The sequence below is a fragment of the Mastigoproctus giganteus genome, chromosome 4, assembly GCF_048544385.1.
Source record: "Mastigoproctus giganteus isolate SK-2022 chromosome 4, ASM4854438v1, whole genome shotgun sequence".
Taxonomy (NCBI): domain Eukaryota; kingdom Metazoa; phylum Arthropoda; class Arachnida; order Uropygi; family Thelyphonidae; genus Mastigoproctus; species Mastigoproctus giganteus.
Window position 1 is genome coordinate 159,287,252 of NC_143578.1, and position 25,393 is coordinate 159,312,644.

The following is a 25,393-nucleotide window of genomic DNA, read 5'->3' on the forward strand; positions in this document are numbered from 1 at the left end:
TGAACTATTTTAATTGAAAATTGTTGTCTAAGTGGGGGGGCAATGTTTAGACTTGCTTGCAGGAAGTTTTATTTTATCCAGTGAATTATAAATTACTGGAATAAGTTACCTACATGGGTGGTAGAGGCTGACAGTTTGGGGAAATTCAAAGGGGAAATAATTACCTACTGGAGGAGGGAAATGCATCGGTTGTCTGTTTCCTAGACACTTGAATCTTGTCTGTTTCCTATGCAAGAAATTGGGCAGTAATTCTGGGGGATGCACGAGTAAGATAAATTTGAAATTCTTGAATTATTTTTACCCTGCCATTGTTTTATAACATTGAAAACCCAAAGTATAGGAAACGATTGCAAGCATATGAGCAAGGGACTCTTCTGTAATTTCAGCTATTTTATCAATAGAAGCACTTTCCTGGCACTTTCTTGAAAGATATCAGAGACTAATTGATAGGATATTTAATATCCTGATCTTTTACCAATCTTTTGGAATATATGTGATTCTTATAACACTGGTAATCCGTGAGTCTTTCTGACAAGTCTGCGTGTTTCAGATTTTGCTTTCATGTAGGTAATTAGGGTTGTGGTAATATAGTTTTGAAATTTAATCCATGTATGATTTTGTTTTCATTTTTTGTTTTTTCACTAATGCAAAATTTTTTGTTTTCACCAATGCAAAAATTTCTCTTTGACCACCTGAATTGTAATGTTCCCCCATTTTTGTAATACAAATGGGGAAATGAGAATTCAGCTACTATCTGACTTTCGTATATTTACAGATTCACCAACTGAAAGGTAGTGAAGCCACTCTGGAAATTCAATTAGAATGAATTTATTCTAGTTAGCTTTTTTGGATCTCCAAAATTTTTTGCTACCTGTAAAATTATTGCCTGTTTGAATCTGTAATGAGTATATATTATAAGAGAGCTGTTGCTAATTTGGAAGTTCTATCTATAATAACAATCTCAGATACCATCTGGTTTATGGATGGGAGTAGCAAGGGTGAGTAAATAGATAATCAGTTGGTGATGTTTTATCTGTCACCAGACTTATGTAGGTATACAGTAGTCTACTTTAAAGCATCTCTACTATCCATGTGGGCAGATCTATACAAAAGATGATGTGCATTCTTGTCAACTTATAAACAGATCGAAGAGACAAGATCATTAAGTTCTGCCCCTGAAGAAAGAACATTTGGTGGAACAGAAGTCAAAGTTATAATTAGGGTTAGCATTAGCATTAGTAGAGGCATTTGATGCAAGAAAGCAAGCTTATGCAGCATCAGCCAAAAAAAAAATAAATAAATAAAATAAAAATAAATAAATAAAAAATAACCACTTCCACTTCACCCCTCTGTTCGTTCGAAATACCTGTCCAGCTGAACTTATTTAGGCAATCAACTTCCATGACAAGGGATGGAAGTCTGTTCCACCAACCAACCACCCGCTGGCTAAAGGCAAATTTCCACACGTCTATCCTACATCTGTCTTTCCTCAATTTGAATTTATGCCCTCTCAGGTGATTATTCTGAGCAAGAGGAAGAATCCCATCAGCATGGAGCATGCTTAAACCATTCAAGGCTTTATACACCTCTATCAGATCACCTAGCTGGTGCCTAGTCTTCAGACACTGTAATTTGCAAAACTTAAGCCTTTCTTCGTAAGAGCACCCCTTTGTTCCATTCACTGATCTTTCCAGTTCTTTCCATTATTCCAATCATTATTTGTACTGTAACTGTTTCGAGATTGGTGTGCAAAGAGATTGCTTTAAAAGGTTTATCTGAATGAAATATTATTGAAATGACTCCTTTTTACACAGTGCATCCATTTCTATAATTCAAGTAACTAGAATAATTAGAAATTTTGAACTGTTAGGATATTAAGTATGTTTCTCGGAGACAAATTTCCACTAATTTATACTGCCATGTAATGTCCTTTATTTCTTCTAATTCTACAAAGTTCTTTGAATTACATTGAATTATATGGCCTTTTTTCTGGTAGATTATTAGGACTTTTTTGTGTTGGATACTTTGGACTTGCCATGCTGACTGTTCTTTTTATACAAACATAGGGTGAACAATGTCCACATTTTCATCAGTATATTCTCTCCCCGCTCTGCAAAGTTTTCTGTTTCCCTTTCATCATTGATGTGATGTTGCAGCTGAAACTGGTTGAGATCTATCTTTTCAGAGATGTTGCTCTCTGCATGGTCATGCTGGGTAACAGTTTTAGCCAAATAGCTGTTTCTGTCCATTGATCAGTAGTAGTTGTATTAGATGGAGTAGTTATCTGTGCATTGGTACAGATTGATGCTACCTAATGCTGTTATCTATTGATGATTATGCATCATTAGATAACATTATTTTATTCCGTGATATGTCAGAGACCTTCAGCTGTGTCTTTTGAAGATTTGCCAGAATTATTGAAACTCTTTTTGTCCCTGCCTGAGTGATATCTTTTCACAGGTTACTAGCACCATCATGTGAAGGCAAGAGGACTGCAGGTGTGACCAAGTGAAAATTAGTATATGTTAGTAACTAAACTATTAAAAAATTAAGGTAGCTTTCGTCCTTTGCTCTCAAGTACTTTTTGAACAAAGAGCTGCTTTTAAATAAGGAAATTTAATATCTGCAGGAACTTAAAAGAACCAGAATGTAATCTCTAGAAAATCACAGTCGAAGTACAGCGATATTGCAAGAGATTAAATGCATCATATAAAAAGATAAATGCATCATATTAGTACACAACTAAACTCTGAATTAGCAAAATATGCAAAGGCAGCATAGTTTTAGTTATATCTCATGAGATATAACTTAAACGATGCTGCCTTTGCATATTTTGCCAATTCAGAGTTTAACTGCATACTAATATGATGCATTTGCACTAACTTGTATGTTGTTTAAATCTCTCGCAGCCTGTGGCTAAAGCCCTTAATGTATTTCGGTCTTAATTTATATTATACACTATCAGGCATCTCTCATATTGTGGAGTTATACTTCATAACTGTTTTGTCATTATGGCATCACTAGGGTACCGATCCACCCACTTCATTTCACAAATATAAAGAAGGGCCAAATAGCCCTAAAACGGTGCCGTCTGGGTGGTGGTATCCACTGAGAATAAGTAGTGTAGTATCATGACAACTCGTTGTGAAAGAATTCACAATACGAGATATAACTTAAATGATGCCGCTTTTGCATATTTTGCTAATTCAGAGTTTAGCTGTGTACTAATATGATGCGTCTGCGCTAACTTGTGCGTTGTCTAAATCTATCGCAGCCTGAGGCTAAAGCCCTTAACATATTTCACTCTATAGGAGACTTGTCGATTAGATAGTGTATAATCTTTGCAGCCTCTACTCTGCCAGATAGTGACTGGAGAGAGTCCGAGTAATGTGCATTGGAGGGGGGGGGGCATTGCCAAGGCCACGTTATATCAAGGCTCTGGGTATCTTCTTGTTATGTACATGCCATATCCAAAAATTCCATTACTTCATACAGCACACACCATGAATTGTCAAACTAATAGAGCAAACTTATCTGCGAAAAAATCTAAGCCTCCCAAACAATTCCTAGTTCATTTCACAAATATACGTGATCTCAGTGATACCCATTTTTTCTGACAGAATCTCAGTACTTTTTCTGACAGAATCTTAGTTATCGGTTGATTCAACCACTGCTCATAAAAGTTGCTCAAATTATTCTGTATGATTCTTTTTGCCTCAAAGGTGGTACTTGTGCATATGTCAGTTCCGATATTCCGTGTCAGAGACTTGGTAATTTGGAATCTCCTCGTGTCGATCTTTTCTGGCTTAAAATCTCTCTACCTCATTGTGTCAAATTCATCTGTTGTCTCTACCGTTCTCCCAACTCCACGAATCTCTTGGAGCTCTTTGACTTCCTCTCTTTGCAATTTGACTTTCTCCAGTCCAACTTTCCTAACAGTGAGGTAATTTTCCTTGGTGATTTTAATGTTCACACTCCAGCTGGCTTCCGTTTTCTAGTCACACAGACCCAGCTGGTCGAGATGCTGAGGATTTTGCAGAATGACCTTGCACAGATTGTTCATTTACCTACAAGAATACCGGACGATCCTAACCATGCAGCCAACACGCTTGATCTTTTTCTCACAAACAACCCTTCTAAGTACGCTGTCGAAGTGAGTGGTCCTTTAGGCACCTGAGATTACAACTTTTTTTGTAATTGGCTATCCAGTTTTCTCTCTGACCACTCACTGAGGTAGATGGCTCTCTAACTTTTAACTTCTCCCCTAATGCTGGTATCCCCCAAGGTTCAGTTCTTTCCTCCAATCTTTTCCTATTGTTTATTAATGACCTTCTTCCATTGACCAGAAATCCTATCCATAGTTTTGCTGATGAAAGCACATTGCTTTCCATTTTGAGAAACCTTGCCCTGCTCAATCAGCTTCAAGTTCTAGAGTATCCGCTTCCAATCTGCAGGTAATTCTCCAGTGGGACAAAGACAACTTAGTTGATTTCAATCCTTCCAAAACTCAGTCTTGTCTTATATCTCGCAAAAAGGATTCTTCTGCTCCTATGCTTATCTTTGGTTACACTCCGATTTCTGGCCAAAATGATATATCTCCTTTGGGGATTACCCTGACTTCTAATCTCTCTCTTGGCACAAGCACATTACAAATATTGCTGCCTCTGCATCTAAAAACCTTGGTTTTTTTATTTTGTTTTTAGTGTTACTTTTCTTCCAAACAGCCGTTCACTCTGTACAAATCCAAATCCGCATGGAATATTGTCCCCACGTCGGGGGTGGAAACCCCAAAACCTCTCTCAGGCTTCTTGATTCCATTCAGAAGAGGGCAGTTAGTTAATTTATGACTCCTCTCGAACAGAGTCTCGCCGCATGCTGTCTCATAGACGTACTGTTTCTGCTCTGCATGCCTTTTCTACAGATACTTCCATGGGCACTGTTCTTGTGAAGTGTCTTCTATAATTCCCGCTCTCTCTTTCTTTGCATCAAGAAAACTTGTTTTCTCTTTCGCTCTCGGTGTTACTTTTCTTCCAAACAGCTGTTCACTCTGTAGAAATTGCAAATCCACCCTACCGTGGAATATTATTCCCACATCTGGGGATGATGCCCCGAAAACCTCTCTCAGTCTTCTAGATTTCATTTAGAAGAGGGCAGTTAGGTTAATTAATGACTCATCTCTAACATAGTCTCTCCACTCGCTGTCTCATAGACATACTGTTTCTGCTGCATGCCTTTTCTACAGATACTTCCATGAGCAACTTTTCTTCTGGATTGGCTTCTATAATTCTCACTCTCTCTTTCAAAACAGTCTGAACATGTGTTGCCACCAGCCAACATCCATTTACTGTCCTACTTCAAACTCACAGAACCAACTTTTCATCTTCATCGTTTGTTCATTCAACTTCCATTTTCTGGAACATCCTTCCTTCATACGTATTTCCTGAAAATTACAGCCTGCAGAATTTCCAGTCTAATGTCAACAAATATTTTCTTTCATCTTCTCAATCTCCAACCCATGCTCGCTACTAGTAAAAGTAGTATAGGTTCTAATACCTCTCGTGTTTGAGGTTTTCATTTAAAAAAAAAAAAAACTTGCATGTACATCAGTGCTAGTGGTGTAGTAAATAAAATTTTAAGAATTTGAAGTGCTGGTCAAGACATCAAAAGCAGATATAGTTGGGATATTAGATGTGGTGCCACACTGATATTAGCAGTGCACAATTGGAATTTTGGGAGTACAATGTGTTCAGGAAGGATAGACCGGGTAGAAAAGGAGGAGAGGTGATTCTGTTAGTTAAGAAACACAAAATCTAAGGAAATGCATCTGGTTGACTTGGTTGGCAGTGCAGTGTTGAGTCTGTTTGTTGTGACATAAGCACTGGGGAAACCAAGTCGAGATTAGGAGTGTGTTATAGGCTTAATGACTGATGAGTACAACAAACAATTGTAGAGAGAAATAGAGTGGGCCAGTAAATCAGATTGTCTTACTGATTTTTATCTTACTGATAATGGTGGATTTTAACCTCCCAGATATATACTGGAGTTTGTGGGTTGGTCACTCACACACCAGCAAGACTTTTTTGGATTTTTGAATGATTGTTTTCTACAGCAAACAACCAGAGGGAGTAATACTCTTGATCTGATTATCAGCAGTGTTTCTTCATGCATTAAGAATCTGCAGATAAAGGAAAACTACTAGGTGGCATTGATCACAGTGTACTGATCTGGAATTTACTTAAAGATGTAACTACTATTAGAGTTTTTTGCTTTTGTAAAGCTGACTACAGTGATCTAAGACAATTTTTAATTCTATACAGTCGGACCAACTGATGATGTTACCAACAGTTTTAATATCCATTCTTCAAAAATATCACTTGTCATCCTTGCTTTTTTATTAAAAGGTGTAGGCAACTTCCAAAGATTTTGTGCCTCTAAAACATCTTGGGTTTTTTGTTATTCCGATGACTAAAAGTCTTCATTTTTCACTTCCTGTCATATTTGCTCCAACTAGCACAGTGATTCTTTCTTTGCTTTGTTTTCCACCAAAACATTTATCATCCTTAAAAGCAAGTGTTCTATTCGGTAAACATTTAAAGAATAAACCCATTTCGTCAGCATTAAAAACATCCTTACGTTCATATTCTTTCAAAATCTTCTTTAAGGTATTGTTCCTCCAACTGTTGCAATCTTCTTCGCTTACATTAACACTTTCTCCACAAATAACCTTTTCCGCAATTCTGTGACACTTCTTAAATTTATCTAGCCACCCAGTGCTCGCATTAAATTCTGTATGTCCAAGGGACTGTGCAAATTTCAGAGCTTGTTGCTTAATTATTAGGCCCGACATTGGGATATTCTTTTCACGTATCATTTGCACCCATTTTAGAAAGCTTTATCAACATTTTCGTATATACACAACTTAATTCGCTTCTTGTCTGCTCCTCCTTCAATTGCATTTAAAATTGATTCTCGATTTTTTTAAAATCTTAGATAAACTGTTTGCAGTTATGCCATATTTCTCCGCAACATCTTTTTTCTTAAAACCCTGGTCAATATCATAACAATCTTTGCTTTATCATTAATACTTAAATGCTTTCTCTTCGAATTGTTTTCGCAATTGTAAAAATTACTGGACTGCAGTTGTTGCCGATACATACACCGGAAACTTCGCTGCGCTGGCCATATAGTGAATTGTTAGTACAGGTACCGCCTACTCAATGACGTTCGCTTGCCAATTCAATAGTATCACTCCCTTTGAAGAAATATACGACTTTGTGAATTTCTTTTATTCCGCTTTCATTCATATATACACAAAAGAAAATTTATGATTAATGTATGCTGTATGTTACTTTTCAGAAAAAAAAAAAAAAAAAAAAAACAAGAGCATATGGCCTATGTGATTGAAGATGAACAAAATAAAAAAAAAAAAAAAAATCATGAAAACCATCTACTGGGGGGTCCAGTTAGATGAGAATGGACATATCATATAATGATTGACATGAAGGTCACGTGGTACAGTTGAGGTGAGAAGCGAATGTCACTCAGTAGGCGTTACTAAAAACCGACTATGGTACCATTCTATGTATTGCTGCCGCAGCATGCTAAAGGATTACTGCAACGAATTTTGTTTTCCCCTGAGCCGACATCAATTTACAAATCTACCCTATTTATTGTAAAGTTTACGACCACTTTTAAGAAAACCCATTTGGCTTAATAACTGTAACAAAAATGAAACAAAGACCCTCCTACGGGCGTCAATGGCCACAAGTGTTCACTAAAAGGATGATTATTTAATTCCGGATGCTAATGCGCAATTTCGGAGGGAAGGAGGCAGTATATTTGAGCGGCTGTTCAGCAGTAAATACTTGAAAATCTTCAAAAATGCTTTTACTAATTTTTTTAAAAATTTGTTATAGAGAGACTAACACTTTGTTATATAGGGTAATTTTATATGTAATTTCGTTTCAAGGTGCAATGTTTTGCGAAAAAATTCGTAATATAGAGAAATTCGTTAAATAGAAGTTTGTAATAGAGAAGTTCCACTGTATATATATATATATATATATATATATATATATATATATATTGAAGTATATCTGTATATGTTATTATCAATTTAGAAATAATATATATCTAGATCAGTTTCTAATGTACACACACACACACACACACACACACACACACACACACACACACACACACACACACACACACACACACACACACACACAAAGGTTTCAGTATTTTAGTACTACATATGGGAAAAATAATGGGTCTCTTTTGAACCCTCGATGACTGACTTAATAAGATGCCCTTTACATACAAATGAAGAAGATTTCTTAAGTTAATGTATATTTCATTACTTTTTATTATACAGATTCATTTAAATATATAAATGTTTAGCATTATAAATATATATTTTATAACTCTCTCTCTCTGATTTCTATAGGTTAAGAATGGAAATTATGACTTTGGATGGGGAATTGTTATAAATTATCAAAAAAAAACAGTATCTTCAGTAAGTATAAGTAATGCTTCTATATTTTAAGTATTGCTTGGTTTATATACTAAAATCTGACAGTTAACAGAAGGTAATGCTGCTTTAAAAATAAATCCTTTGATTGTTTGTGTTTATTATGTTTGTAATGGATGAATGTCTGTAATGCTCTTAAACAAACCAATCATTATTTCATCATAAGATGAATACTGAAATGTAGCAGAGAAAACAGAGATCATCTACCATATATCAGTACATAGTGAACATTTTTAATAACTAAGATCAGCTAGCTATCCATTTATTCTGTTTCAGAAATGATATAAGCTATTTACTACACTTTCTGTCTAAGTTTTTTCGTGTGGTTGCACGTGCTTGTTACATATACTTTTTTTTTTTTTTTTTTTATGAAAACCCCCAACATGAGAGGTATTGGAACCTATAGTACCTGGTACCATGCTTGGGTTAGAGGTGGAGAAGAAGAAAGAAGATATTTGTTGACATTAGACTTGAACTTCTGTAGACTGTAATTTTCAGGAATTACGTACGAAGGACGATTGTTCCAGAAAAGAGCAGATGAATGAATAAACAAGGAAGATGAAAAGTTGGTTCTGCGAGTTTGAAGTTGGACAGTAAATGGATGTTGGCTGGTGATGGCACGTGTTGGGACTGTTTTAAAAGAGATTGGGAATTATAGAAGCCAATTCAGAATAACAGTGCCCATGGAAGTATCTGTAGAACACACTACTCACACATAACCCACACTGACTGGCTTTGCTATGTTAACAGAGTATTTAACGCGGATTTGTGGGAAACCACGGGAACCGCATAACAAAAAACACTATGTCTATCACTATCTATGTAGAAAAGTCATGCAGTAGAAACAGTAGATCTATGAGACAGCGAGTGGAGAGAGACTGTTAGAGAGGCGTCATTAATTATCTTAATTGCCCTCTTCTGAATGGAATCAAGAAGCCTGAGAGAGGTTTGGGGGCACCACCCCGGATGTGGGAACAATATTCCATGGTAGGGTGGATTTTTGATTTGTACAGAGTGAACAGCTGTTTGGAAAAAAAGTAACGCCGAGAGCGAAAGAGAAAACCAAGCTTTTTTAGATGCAGAGGAAGCAATATTTGTGATGTGCTTGTGCATGCCAAGAGAGATTAGAAGTCAGGGTCCCCAAAAGAGATATATCAACTTGCCTAGAAATCGGAGTGTCACCAAAGATAAGCATAGGAGCAGAAGAATCCTTTTCGTGAGATATAACACAAGACTGAGTTTTAGAAGGGTTGAAATCAACTAAGTTGTCTTTTCCCCACTGGAGAATTACCTGGAGATCGGCGTTTAAGGAATTCGTAGCAGATTTTCGAGAAGTTCAAGCTGATTGAGCAGGGCAAGGTTTCTCAAAATGGAAAGTGGAATGCAATTTGCTATCATCAGCAAAACTAATAGAAGTTCCAGTGAATGGAAGAAGGTCATTAATATACAAGAGGAAAAGAGTGGGGGAAAGAACTGAACCTTGGGTGACACCAGCATTAGTGGAGAAGTTTGAAGACAGAGGGCCATCTACCATCACCCTCAGTGAGTGATCAGAGAGAAAACTGGATAACCAATTACAAAAATCAGTTGGCAAACCATAAGATGGAAGCTTGTTTAGAAGACTTTTATGCAAAACATGATCGAAAGCCTTTGAGATGTCAAGAGTAACTGCTTGTGTTGCACCGAACTTTTCCATTGAATTTGTCCATAAATGGCTAACATGAGCTAAAATATCACCAGTCGATCGACACTGACGGAATCCATACTGGCGATCGTTGATCAGACAGATGGTTTCCAAGTAGTTTAAGAGTTGGTGGTTAATTGCTTTCTCCATTACTTTCGAAAAAGTAGAAGTAATTGCAATGGGACGATAATTGGGTGGGAGGGATTTGTCATCGTTTTTAGGAATTGGCTAGATTTGAGCAAATTTCCAAGCAGAAGGAAAAACACCTTTGGAATAAGAAAGTGAAAAAAGGCGGCAAAGAACAGGACTAAGTTCTGGAGCACAGGTTAACATCCTTTTGACGGAAAATCACAGGAGGCATTGAATGGAGCGTGTTGGGAATTGTGAGAGGTGTTTTACCAAGATCATTCATACGTGAATTGGAAGAAAAATGGGATGCTAGCAGGTCAGCTTTATTCTTGGCTGAAGTGACAACAGAACCATCTGGTTTTGACAGAGGTGGGAGAAGAGATGGGCAAAAGTTGTGGCCAGTAGCTTTAGCAAGAGACTAGAATGCTTGGCTACCATTAGGGCAAGAAGCTAGTTTTCTTCTCTTAGGCTGTCCAAAATCTAGTTTGGACTGATTATTAACTGCTCTACAATTGTTGTGAGCTTTGGTGTAGACAGAAAATGAAACTGAAGAATTGGAAACAAGCCAATTACGATATGCAACGTTCTTCTCTTGAACAGGAAATGTATTGGAAAATTAAGGTTTAGATAAAGGACAAGGTTTTAAAGTGGATTGTGGAATAAAGTATTCCATTCCTACAAGAATAATTTCACTGACCTGATTTGAGCAAACGTTGACGTCCGAAGTTTTGAAACAGTAATCCGACCAAGGAAAAGAAGAAAAGCAATCTCACAGGTCATCCAATTTGCATTCTTGTAATGCCAAACAATACAAGGTTGGGAATAGCCATGAGATAAATGCTCCATTGGAGAAGAGACAATCACCAAGTTGTGATCTCAGGTGCCTAAAGGACCACTCATTTCGACCGTATACTTAGAAAGGTCGTTTGTGAGAAAAAGATCAAGTGTGTTGGCTGCATGGTTAGGATTGTCCGGTATTTTTGTTGGTAAATGAACAGTCTGTGCAACAGGTCAGTAGTAATTGCAAAAGCCTCAGCATCTCGACCAGCTGTATTGGTGTGACTAGAAAATGGAAGCCAGCTGGCGTTGTGAACATTAAAATCACCAAGGAAAATTACCTTACTGTTAGGAAAGTTGGACCGGAGAAAGTCAAGTTGCAGAGAAAGGAAGTCAGAGAGCTCCAAGTGATTAGTGGAGTTGGGAGAACGGTAAAGACAACAGATGAATTTGACACAACGAGGTAGAGAGAGAGATTTTGAGCCAGAGAAGATCGAAAAGAGTAGATTCCAAATTACCAAGTCTCTGACAGGGAATATCAGAAGGGACAAATGCAACAGTACCACCTTTGAGGCAAAAGGAAGGAATCATACAGCAAATAATTTGGGCAACTGAGATGAGCAGTAGTTGAATCACCGATAACTGAGATTCTGTCAGAAAAAGTACATGGGGTTTGGCAGACTGCAAGTGGAAATGGACATCATTGAGATTAGAATTGAGACCACGTATATTTGTGAGATGAACTAGGAAGTGTTTGGGAGGTTTAGATCTTTTCGCAGACAAGCTTACTATATTAGTTTGACAATTCATGGTGTATTCAATAGTAAGAAAAAGTAGGGGGCATGCTGTATGAAGTAATGAAATTTTTGGATATGGTGTACACATGGTAAGAATATACGCAGATCCTTGACATAACGTGGCCTCGACAATGCTCCCCGCATACACACTACTCGGACTCCCTCCAGTCACTATCTGGCAGAGTAGAGGTAGCAAGATTATACACTAGCTGATCCAGAAGCCTCCTAAAAGTTACGAATATGTTCAGTCCAGTGTACTAACTAGCGGCCGGCCTGAGGATACCGTTTTAGAGCTGTATCCTCGAAATGTAAGGAAGATGGGATCTTGCCATGATGTTCATTATAAATTAAAAATTCATCTGTCATACTGCATGATGGAAGAGATGGGAAAGGTTATAGTAAGAATAGTAAATACATCCAAGGATAAAGAACTAATTTAAATCCATAGATGAAAGAATATGGCATAATTCCAGGGATAAAAATAACTTGGTGACTTTAGATCCAGTGCTGGTGTAGTTAAGAATCCAATTATGAAAGAACAGGAAATAAGTCCATGTATATGAAGCAGTTCCAAGGAAACAAATAATTGGTTGTCTCTACACCTAATAGTGGTGTAGATAGGAGACTAGAAAGTAGTTTTTACAGATTAGTGGCAAAATTAAGTCACTAAAATCTAAAGGCAATCTTAACACAATTTCAGTAGAAAATCTAGAGGTGGAGTTTCAAAGGTATAGTATGAAAGAACAGGAAATAAGTCCATTGATAAGAAATAAATTGTATCCAAAGGCAGTTTCAGGTGTAAATTCACAGGTGAAGGGTTGTAGTAAGAATCCAGTGTTGAAAGAATAGTAAATAAATCCAAGGATAAAAAACTAGTTGACTTTAGATCCAACGTTGGTGTAGTTAAGAATCCAATTATGAAAGAACAGGAAATAAGTTGAATCTTAAAATGAATATGAAATAATACCAAGGAACCAAATAATTGGATGTCTCTAGACCTAATAGTGGTGTAGTTAGGAGACTGTATAAAGTAAGTTATGCTAAGATTAGTGGTAAAATCAATTCACTAAAATCTGAAGGCAACTATACAATTTCAGTATAGCTGCCTTCAGTGGATTTTCAAAGGTATTGTATGTTATCACATGCTTGAAAAATCCAAGTACTTTGGTAATAGTGTACTATTACCAAAGGAATTTTGCAAATTCCACATATATTAAATTTGTGTCTGAAAACAAAATAGGAAATGTCAACAAAGACTAAACATGGGTAGTGAATTATAAGTAATTTCGTGAAGGATTATTAAAGCTTATCAAATGAATACCTGAGAAAAGTGAAAACTAAACAGTAGAAACTTAGTAAGGAAAGAAACAATAGTAATCATTCTGTGTATATATAAATGAATATTAAATGTAAATATTTATGTAATTTATTAATTTATATAAATACTTAGTGAGTAAAGAGACAATAGTAATCATTCCAAAGAAAATAATTACATCAGAAATCATGTATAGTTATTACTTACCAAGTAGTGGAATTCCACCAGATTATATTACAACTATACAAATACGATTAGAACTGATCAGTTCATAGTAACTTATAACTGAATTTATTTCTGATAAATTGGGAAACTATATTGAAACAGTATTTTACAAAGTAGATAGGAATGTTATTGTTGACCAGCTTATTGTAAAGGAGTTGTAGAGCTTTGGTGAACAGTAGATGGTTACTACATATGTTAGCTAATCTGATATTTAATTTGAATAATTACTTCAGCTGACATCAGATGCTGCACATTTGCCTTGCCTATATTTCACCTTTATCTAAATATTTCCCCCCATATCTGATGACAGCTGTACCACTTTTTATTTTTAATTTAATTTAATTTTTATTTTTGTTTGATTGGTATTTTACTGTACTAATTTTACTTTACAGTTTACATACCTTCTATTGGCTTCGTAATTCAGCCTATAATTTTCTTAATTCGTCATAACTTTTAGGATATTAACGTTCTTTCACCTTTCACATATCTATTAGCATAAGTAGAGGCACATGATGCAAGAAAGCAAGCTTATGCAGCATCGGCCAAAAAAAAAAAAAAAAAAATTCACCCCTCCGTTCGTTCCAAATACCTGTTCAGCCCAGCCTTAAATTTATTTAGGCTATTAACTTCCACAGCAAAGGATGGAAGTCTATTCCACGAACGAACTACCCGCTGGCTAAAGGCAAACTTCCGCACATCTGTCCTTCATCTGTCTTTCCTCAATTTGAATTTAAGCCCTCTCAGGTGATTATTCTGAGCAAGAGGAAGGATCCCATCAGCATTGAGCATGCTCAAACCATTCGAGGCTTTATACACCTCAGTCAGATCACCTCGCAGGTGCCTAGTCTCCAGACACTGTAATTTGCACAATGTAAGCCTTTCTTCATAAGAATAACCCTTTGTTCCATTCACTAATCCTTGTTGCCCTTCTCTGTACTCATTCCAACAGCAATACATCCTTCTTAAAATAAAGCCTCCACACCTGTATACAGTACTCAAGGTGTGGCCTGACCATTGCCTTATATAAGGGGATAATCACCTCCTTATCCCTGCTAGAAAAATTCCTGTATATCATTGACAAGACACCATGAGCTACTCTTGCAGACCGTCTGCCCTGCTCAGAAAACTTCATATCTGCCTGCACAATTAACCCCAGTTCCTTTTCATTCTCTACCACTGTCAGTGTAGTACCACAGAGTTGATATGTTACTCTAGGGTTACTGCTTCAAAGTTATGATATCAAAGTTATTCCCTTCATCCAGTTCCTTTGTGACCACATCATAGTATCATATCAAATTTGTCAGGCAAGACTTTCCCTTAACAAAACCATGCTGTCCGAGGTATGACTGAATTCTTGTCTAGATGATTCTGCAGTGCTTCTTTTACCAGTGCTTCCATTAAATTACCTGGAACAGAAGTTAAACTAACAGGTCTATAATTACTTGTGTCGCCCTTTGATCCTCCTTTGTGAATTGGTGTCACATTTGCACATCTCCAGTCCGTAGGTACCTCCCCTGAGTCCAAAGAAGCTCTGATAATTATGGCTAAGAGTTTGCTTACTTCCTTTGCTGCCTCCATTAATATAACTGGATAGATTCCATCCACCCCAGGTACCTTCCTTATGTTTATCTTCAACAATTTTTCCTCCACTTTACTCTCAGTTATTACAAGATTATCTAGCTTTCTGCCAGAGTTGAATACACCTCTGGCATTCCCCTCCCTGAATAACTCCTCATGGGTGAATGTATATGCAAAATATTCATTTAGTTTGTTAGCTACCTGAGCAGGATCATCAACAGTTGAACCATCAATATCCAGTGGACCAATCTGATTCATCCCTTTCCTTCTAGAGTTTACATAAGTAAAGTACTCTTTGCATCCCTTGCCAAGGATTTCTCGTAATCTGCCTTCACCTGCCTAACCTCCTTTGTAACTTGGTTGCATATCAACTTGTATCTATCATAGGCTTCTGTGTCATGTGTTAATTTGTAAGTATCCCATGCATTTTTCTTCTCTGCCATATGCCTCATTAGTTCATCTGACATCCATTTTGGCCTAAACCTTGAACAATATTTCTTAGTTGGTATGTAGAGCCTAATAGCTTCCAACATAAATTCTTTGAATGCTTCCCATTTTGAATTTGCTGTTGGTAACATCATCAGTTGGTCCCACCGTACAGAATTTAAATACTGTCTCAGACCACCGTAGTCACCTTTACGAAAGCAAAAACCCTTCCCTTTACCCCTGATGGTAGTTACCTCTTTGAGTAAATCCCACTTCAGCACACTGTGATCACTGCCACCTAGTGGTTCCTTTATCTTCAGATTCTTAATGCATGAAGAATCACTACTGATAATCAGATCAAGAGTATTACTCCCTCTAGTTGCCTCCCGAACATGCTGATGTAGAAAACAATCATCCAATAAATCTACAAAAGCCTTGCTGGTTCATGAGTCACCAACCCACAAATTCCAATCAATATCTGGGAAATTAAAATCCCCCATTATAAGACTATCTGATTTACTGGCCCACTCAATTTCCCTGTACAGTTTCTTATTATACTCATCAGAGTCATTAGGCCTATGACATGCTCCTACCCTCAATTTTGATCTCCCAATGCTTATGTCACACCAAACTGACTAGAAACTGTCAAGTCCAGTGATGTTGATCGGCTTCACTTCCTTGGATTTTATGTGTTTTCTTAACTAATAGCATAACCCCTCCTCCCTTCCTATTCTGTCTATCCTTCCTGTACACATTGTACTCCCCAAATTCTAGTTCTTCGTTCGTTATATCTGTGTGACACCATGTCTCTGATATCCCAACAATATCTGCCTTTGATGTTTTGAGCAATACCTCAAATTCATCAAATTTATTTACCAAACTCCTAGCATTGGTGTAAACACAAGTATACATGCACCTTTTCCTATTCTTAGCTACCCTAACACAACCCATGTGTTTACTTGTACCGCAATGACTCCCAGCAGTCTCTGAAATACCCTGCATCTTGTTTTCCAGGCTGCTGCTCATTCCAGTAGAAGCAGTGCAAGAATCACTTTCACCTCTGCCAGTGGTTACTGTTAATCTATTAGTCCTTGTATCCCCCCAAGCTAGCAGTTTTCCGACCCACCTAACACTGCCTCGATAGCATCAGCAAATATTCTTGCACCCTTTGTATTTAAGCGTATCCCATCCCTGTAGAAGCGGTCTGCCCTGTTAACAAGTACAGACCGTGCTGAAAAAAATTCTACCCCTTGATCCTTGCAAAATCCTTCCAGGCCCGAATTGAACGACAAGGCTCTCATCATATACTTCCTCCTATCGTGTCTGGGCAGAATTGCAGACACTTTCAAATTCAACCCTAATTCACGCTTTTTTTCAACAGTGGCGTGTACTTGTTAAGTAATTCCGCTGGTCTCCTACTCTTAATATCATTAGTGCCAACATGTACTACAATATTACCTTTTGTGCTCTTAAAAGATGATATCTGCTCTACAACATCATCAACCTTTGCCCCTGGCAGACATACCATGTTCTCCATTTCTCTGACAATAGAGTCACCAACAACTACTAGTTCCTGTGGGACCAGTGCAATCTGCCTTGGAGGTTGCCGCTGTGTTGCGTGATGATCAAGTGCAAGCTCTGGCCTTGATGTGGGCAGCTGAGAGCTTAATGGGCCACTCAGTTTAGATCCTTCAAGGGCATGCGTCCTGTCCTTCAAGCTCTCGTATAGGCCTATGACAACACTGAGTTGTCGCCTCATTTCTTCACACTCCTTACATCGCGGGCGCGCGCATGCACAAAGACATCCCCTTGCCAAGGGGATGTCTTTGTGCATCCCCTTGATATTGCCAAGGGGATGCACAAAGCCATCCCCTTGGCAATATCATTACACTTTCTTTTCTCCTATCCTAACCCTTCTAGTTACTGGCATTTTGTGTAACTTTCATATCCATTTATGCATACTTTATTAAATATATTAATACAAACTTATATATACTCTTGCATCCTTTAATGCTACTTTGCACTTTTAGCCATATCTGTCATACCTGACTTATTAACTGAAACTATTTAATCAACTGAATACCTTTTTATCCAATGTAACCTTTTAAAAATTACTTTTAAAGGGTTACATTTAATATTCATTTATATATACACTGATGAGCCAAAACATTATGACCAGGGAGTCGTTATGCAAGTCGAAACAACAGGTGCAGGTTGGGACACGGTATTAAAAAAATTGTACTGAGCTCCCTTAATCAGTGTTACTCTTGTTCTTCAGATAGGAAAGGCAGCGGACTTAAGCGAGTTTGACAAATGCCAAATTGTAATGGCCAGGCGACTGGGTCAGAGCATATTTGAAACGTCACGGCTGGTGGGATGATCACAGTCAGCCGTGGTTAGTACCTACCGAAAGTGGTCAGAGGAGGGGGAAAACCCATGAACTGGCGAGGTGTTGGACAACCACTGCTCATCGATGCTCGAGGTGAGCGAAGGTTCTCTTGGTGATACATTGCAACAGAAGGGCAACTGCGGCACATCTCACTGGGAATTGGAATGCTGGTGATGGGGTGTGTCTCACAACACACAGTACGTCAAACGCTGATGAAAATGGGACTGCGTAGCCACAGGCTGCTCAGAGTGCCTATGCCAACCACGGTTCACCGGCGACAGTGCCTACAATGGGCGCGCGACCATCGAAACTGGACCTTGAGTGATTGGAAGAAGGTCATCTGGTTCAAAGAATTACTTTTCTAGTTGCACCATATGGATGGCTGGGTACGTGTGCGTTGTTTACCTGGTGAAGTGATGCCGCCTGGATGAATTGTGGGATTAAAACAAGCCGGTGTCATGCTTTGGGTGATGTTCTGCTAGAATACCCTGGGTCTAGTTACCGGGCATTCTGATATCTACCACCTGTCTAAGCATTATTGCTGACCAGGTACACCCTTTCATGGCAATGGTCTTTCCCTCTGGCGATGCTGTCTTTCAACAGGACAATGCACCGTGCCACACCACCCGGATTGTTCAAGACTGGTTCGCGGAACACAGGAAGACTTCTAGTCTCCTTTGAATCTCATTGAGCATCTGATTTGCATTGGAACAGCAACTCCGATCTGCGGCGTCTCAACCACAGACCTTACAGTAGTTAAAGGATCTGCTGGTTACATGTTGGTACCAGATACCAAAAGACTTCTAAGAGGTACAAACTAAAGATTATAATGATTTATGCACCAACATTGAGCCATGATGATGAAGAGGTTGAAGAAATGTACACCGAAATTGAGAGTCTTCTAGATGAGCAGAAAACCCATTACACTATTATTATGGGAGACTTCAATGCTAAGGTTGGAAAAAGACAAAACAGTGCAGAAAGGGGAACTATAGGAAATTTTTGAATTGGTGAAAGAAATGAAAGAGGTGAAAGACTTGTGGAATTTGCAGAATCTCAAGGACTGTCAGTAATGAACACTTTTTTCAAGAAAAGGGTGAACAGAAAGTGGACATGGAAGAGTCCAAATGGATTAACAACTAATGAAATCGACTTCATCCTCACTAACAGAAGATATATTGTGAATGATGTTACTATCCTGTATAAGGTAAATGTTGGAAGTGATCACAGAATGGTAAGATGTACACTTGATATAGATGTAGGAAAGGAAAAAACTGACTCGATTAAATAATACAAAGGTCTTTGAGATAACAGAAGAGGAGAAAAAGCAGTATGTACTGGAACTTAAGAACAAGTTTGAGCTGCAGACTGCTCAGGACCAAGATATCGACGAGGAATATTACAACTTTCTGAAAGTGATAAAGCCCAAGAAATCTGTAGGGAAAAAGAAATCCAAAGAAGAAAAAATTAGTCAAGAAACACTTATTATGATGAACCGAAGGCGACAAATGAAGAGCAAGATAAATACTGACAAGGAGAAAATTGAGTATACTGAGTTATGCAAAGCCATTAGAAAGAGACTCAGAGAGGACATAAGAAGATTTAACACAAGAAAAGTAGAACAAGCATTAAGGGAAAACAAAGGGTTTAATTAAATCAGCAGCCACGAGCAGTAATACAGAAAGACAAATGATACTGAAACTGAAGAATAGCGATGGTGTACTTATATACAGCAGAGAGGGCATAATTCAAATAGCAGAAGACTACTATAGAGAATTATACAAGGAGCAAGGGAATGATGCCACCAGTGGGGAAGATGGATTGCACATTAGCAACACATATGACATATCTGATATTCTTCCTGATGAGGTAGAACACGCATTGACGACAATGAAGAATCAGAAAGCCACATGGGAAGATGAAGTTACTGTAGAGTTGTTAACATTGGGAGGAAGAGACATAACACAAAAACTGGCAAGGCTCTTCACAAAATGCATTAGAAAAGGTGTGACGCCTAAGCAGTGGAATAATGTAATCATAGTTTTGCTGCATAAGAAAGGAGATAAATCAGAAATTGGAAATTATAGACCAATTAGCTTGTTATCCCACACCTACAAGTTGTTCACAAGGGTCATTACTAACAGATTAGAAAGAATACTTGATGAGAATCAACTGAAAGAGCAAGTTGGCTTTAGGACAGGATTCTCAACTATGGATCACCTTCACGTAATATCACAGCTAATGGAGAAAGCAAATGAATATAAAACACCATTATGCCTGGCATTTGTGGATTATGAAAAGGCATTTGACTCCATACAGCATAAGGCAATGTTTTGGGCACTGGAGAGACAAGGCATAGATACCCCATATATTATGATTTTGAAGAAAATATATGAGAGTGCTACCTCCTTTATTAGACTAGACAAAGACAGTAGGAAATTTAAAATCGAGAAAGAAGTTCGACAAGGAGACACAATATCTCCAAAGCTGTTTACTGCTGCCCTTGAGGAAGCTTTCAGAAAATTAGACTGGTCGCAGAAAGGAGTCATGTGCATGGAGAGTACCTAAACCATGTACGATTTGCAGATGACATTGCAAACGACCATCCCAAAGAATTAGAGGAAAATCTTAATCAGTTATGCACAGTTAGTAAGGATTTTGGACTAAAGATGAATATGGCTAAAACAAAACTAATGATGAACAAGTATGCCACAGAAGGGGAAATAATGATTGGAGGAGCAGTAATTGAAAAGGTGGAGTCATATACTTATCTGGGACAAGTTATTAGCTGTAATAATGATAAATGGCTGGAAGTCAAGAGAAGAATAAAATTTGGATGGATAGCATTCAGGAAATATAGTCACATACTGAAGAGCAATATCCCAGTTTGTCTGAAACGTAAAATAATGAACCAATGTATACTCCCCACCATGACTTATGGAAGTGAAACTTGGGCACTCACAAAAGAATGGAAGAGAAGCTGAGAACTACACAGCGAAGAATGGAATGAATTATATTGAGAATCAGACTGTTAGATAAGAAGAGAAACACATGGATTAGGCAGCAAACTCAAGTAAAGGACATTCTTATCAAAACTAAAGAACTAAAATGGTCTTGGGCAGGACATATAGCTCGATGACATGATGACAGATGGACTAAGAAAATAACAGAATGGTACCCAAGAGAAGCTAGAAGAAAACCTGGAAGACAAAGGCGGAGATGGATAGATGAAATTCATGAGTTTGTGGGTAGTAAATGGATGGCCAGTGCTCAAAACAGAAGGAACTGGAAAGTTGCTGGATAGGCCTTCATCCTGCAGTGGATTGAAAATGGCTGATGTTGATGACCACAAGACATTTAAAAACCTTGTAGCGTCCATGCCTCACCGGGTATGAGCTGTTTTGTTTGCAAATGGAGGACCAACATCATATTAGGTAGGTGGTCATAATGTTTTGGCTTATCGGTGTATGTATATATATATATATATATAATCCAATTAATCGAAAAATTAAGTAGAACGATAATAAATAATAAAAAATATAGTTGCCATGCTACTGGCAAATATTCTATTTTAATTTAGCTTATATATATATATATATCATTCGTCACTTACCTTTTAGTCAGCACCGTAATTTGTGCTGTGGCAGGAAAATTACAAGTAATTGAAAGCCTTCACATTTAATACTCTGTTTTGAGAATTCCTGACTATGTTTTTGTGTTTGGACCAGAAACTTGATAAAAATCAGCTATAGTCTCTTGACAAGATACAGGAGTTTGGTTTTGCCTTTGAAAATTCAGTGTTGTACCATGACCCGTGAAGAAAGGAGAAATAAGCATGGAGAAATAAACATCAATAAGATAACACTTAGAATAAATCTTTCCCAATAAAAAGTTGTTCACAGAGTATTTATTTTGTTTTTAAACTTGATGTGGGACTCTAGTATGTTTTGAGTTAATAAAACAAGTCTGATGCCAATTGCTGTAATAAAGATGGGAGAAGCCAATCTGATAAACCTCAGATTTTATTATTAAATATACTTTATTTTTTAAGAAAAAATTCAAATTAAGAAAAATAATTTTTTCAGACATTTTTTGTGCTATTTGTGTTTTTCAGTTTTAAAACTCTTTATGGAGAAGAAACACTTTGATAGAGTGAGAATTGATAAGATACTTATGTTTCTGTGTATTAGGATGTGTGCATACACACACAGAGGACACTTTATTAGGACCCCCTCCCATTTCCCATTGGGCATCTATACTTGGTGAGAATATTTCCTAGTGAAGCTGCTAGTCCTAGATTAGCATCACTGAGATCAGCTAGGTTTGTCCTTAAGTTACCTATGTACTTGTGAAGTTGAGAATTCTGCTCGTATTATCTTTGAATGAAACAATTAAGTTTACTTGAGATCTTATTTAGGGAGAACAGTTGGATTATTAAATCAGGATAGTTTTTGGAGCTTGATTACTGATAGAATGCTATTCTCTTATTTTTATGATTATATATCTAAATTTTTCAAGCGGAAGATGATTTTAATAACAGTTAGATAGTAGTGGCCTACCTCACAGTAGAAGGAATGGTACCCCATCTCACTGGGTTGGATGGGAGCATATCTGATATGTCATATTTCCTTTAGTTGGGGCCAACTGGCACTCATCCTCTATTTGATTTGATTTGATGTTAGTGTGAATATTTAATTTAATTTAATTATTATTTTAGTTCTAATAACTTTTCCTATTGCCTAATAAAATTAATGAAATATCCATATGAAGTGAAAATGGAGTGTAGTCTCTCCTTTACAAAAGCAAAAAAACCTTTCCCTTTACCCTTGATAGTTACATCTTTAAGTAAATCCCACATCAATACACAGTGATCACTGCCACATAGTGGTTCTTTTATCTACAGATTCTTAGTGCATGAAGAATCACTGATGATAATCAGATCAAAAGTCTCTCTCTCTCTCCCTCTCCCCCCTCTAATATGCTGTAGAAAACAGTCATCCAAACTGTCTTAACATTGCACTGGGCACCCATGTCAACTGGCATTATAGCCAAAGTAGCTTATGCGCCATCAAACCCCCATGTCAACTGAATGTTCTGCATTAGATTTTATGTGCATCTTAACTAAGAGCATAACCACTCCTTTCTGTATGAAGCCTTGTTGAGAATAACAGCACACAAAAACAATAAATTCAAGAGTCAACCATGTATGTGAAAAAATTTTTCACACCTTAACTGTGAAAAGTCTCTGGCAGTAATGAATCAGGTCACAAAAATAATTACTGATCATCAAATCCCACCTCTGCAAGAATTGTATTGTTTTAAAGATGCCATAAGTGACTCTTGCATGGATTGTAGAATTGTCCAGTCTGTTGCCACTGCAGAGGATGGGGAGGTGGGGGGGTGCCGTGGCTAGATGCTGCACGGCCATAGCTATCATGGATCCTAATCTCATTGTTAATCAAATCACTGGGCTTTGTAAGGCTTCTTTGGCCAGTTGCATATTCTTTCAGCGTACTTCCAGTGTAGCATATGCAATCCACCATTACAAGACATTCCTACTCAACAATTAGCACAATTAAAAAACTCCCAGCTGACATGCAGGCATTTGAGATATAACTTATACTTGATGCCTGTGATGTTTATCATCAGAAGGAAAATAGAACCCAGTCATGTCCCCTGGTGGGCAGTAATACTTACAGTGCAGAGGAAACAAATGAACTAACAGAAGGCCAAAAGAAATAATAGGCCCAGTGATGAAATATAACACACCATGATATTTGCAAAGAGCAAAGAAGAATATATCACAGAACAAGATATCAAGAGAAACACTTCCCCTCTATCAACTAGCCTCTCTGGGGAGAAGCTGGTTGATAGAGATGGCAATAAGAAAAAATTCAACCAGGAGGAGCTTTCTCATCCATTAGGGACAGTAATAATGCTGAGATCCTCTCTTGGGAACAATCTTCCATAGGATCTTCGACGACCTTATTCACCAGGACAACAGTCAAGTAGAATCTGTCATGGAAATCGACGTGTATTGAAGTTCTCGGCTATCGTGGCGACCCCAATGAATGAGAATTTGACAGAGCAAATATTGAGATGGCAAATTATTCAATCAGGTCTGGAAAATGCTCAGGACCAGACTCCTAATTGAGGTTAAGGTTATTAAGAAGGTCTGGCTACTCCTCCACCCCCAGACATTCTTTATAACTTGTACAATTCCTGCATGCAAGATATCTTCCACAAATCTGGAAGTGTGACCATTTTAAAATCCTGATAAGAAAGGACAAACTGCAGAACCAACTGGAATCGTATCCATTATCCTTCTTTCTGTTCCCAGAACAATTCTTGAGATATTAATCTCCCAGTGATTCCATGCTGCATATCAATCTAAGGAACCCCAGACAGTATGGTTACAAAAAAGGACATAGTACTGAAGGTGCAATCAAGACTGTTCATGCAGCCAGTAATACAGAAATGAATATGCTGTTGCCCCTTTGTGGACTTCAAAGGGACGTTTGACACCCTTCGGTGGCAAGGCATCCTGGAGAGGTTCATGGAGGCTGAGATATCCAAACCACTGTATCTTCTCATTGTATCTTCTCACGTATCACATTGGACTGCCTCCAGGGATCTATAGTTGGGCTGCTATGCTCAATTGCTTTTTGATAAATTTCTTTTAATAAACACCACTGCTCTCAAAAAGTGGCCTTTCATTTGATGGTCAATGATGATTGACCATCATCATTTATGGCAATTCAAGATGCCAATTTGAAACTACAGCTAACAATATCCTGAGAGACCTTGCTGATTAACGCGATGCGAGCAAGTTGACTATCTCTTCCACCAAGGCTCATCAGATGTACATTAAGGGCACAATGAACACCTTGTGATTACCAACCACCAAGTTTAAATAAAATACACAAGTATGTACAAATATCTTGGAGTCATCCTGGATTATCGCAATTCCTTCCTTCCTCATTGCGACTATGTCAAAGAGAAAATCAAGGGAGTTGTGGGGAAAATACCAAGAATCACCAGGAGAGACTGGGGTCAGAAGGGATGCACTTCTAAAATCTATTACAAGTGTGTATTCCTTCCCATCCTATCCTATGGTTTGGGTGCATGTGGATACTGCATAGAAAATAAGGTGATACATAAAAGACGTAAGTAATTTGCGACACAGTCTCAAATTACTTATGATGTCCGGAGCCTCCAGGACTGTCTCCACCCCAGCACTACAGGCAATCTGTGGAAAGCTGCCAATCCATCTTGGGATTGTTTCTATATCTCAAATACCATCCGGACATCATAAGTAATAAAAATCCATCATAAAAATCCATCTTGGGATTGTTTCTATATCTCAAATACCATCCGGACATCATAAGTAATTTGCGACACAGTCTCAAATTACTTATGATGTCCGGAGCCTCCAGGACTGTCTCCACCCCAGCACTACAGGCAATCTGTGGAAAGCTGCCAATCCATCTTGGGATTGTTTCTATATCTCAAATACCATCCGGACATCATAAGTAATAAA

General features: G+C 37.8%; 1 protein-coding gene across 2 annotated transcripts in view; it reads left to right on the top strand.

The window, feature by feature from the left end:
- Positions 1 to 25,393, top strand: part of Mtr4 (exosome RNA helicase Mtr4) — a 499,068-nt gene that overhangs the window by 329,484 nt on the left and 144,191 nt on the right. For both annotated transcript variants that reach the window (XM_090371841.1, XM_090371842.1), the window contains exon 17: positions 8,450 to 8,518. In XM_090371841.1, the coding sequence (XP_090227967.1) occupies positions 8,450 to 8,518 (69 nt within the window). The remainder of the gene's footprint in view (positions 1 to 8,449; positions 8,519 to 25,393) is intronic.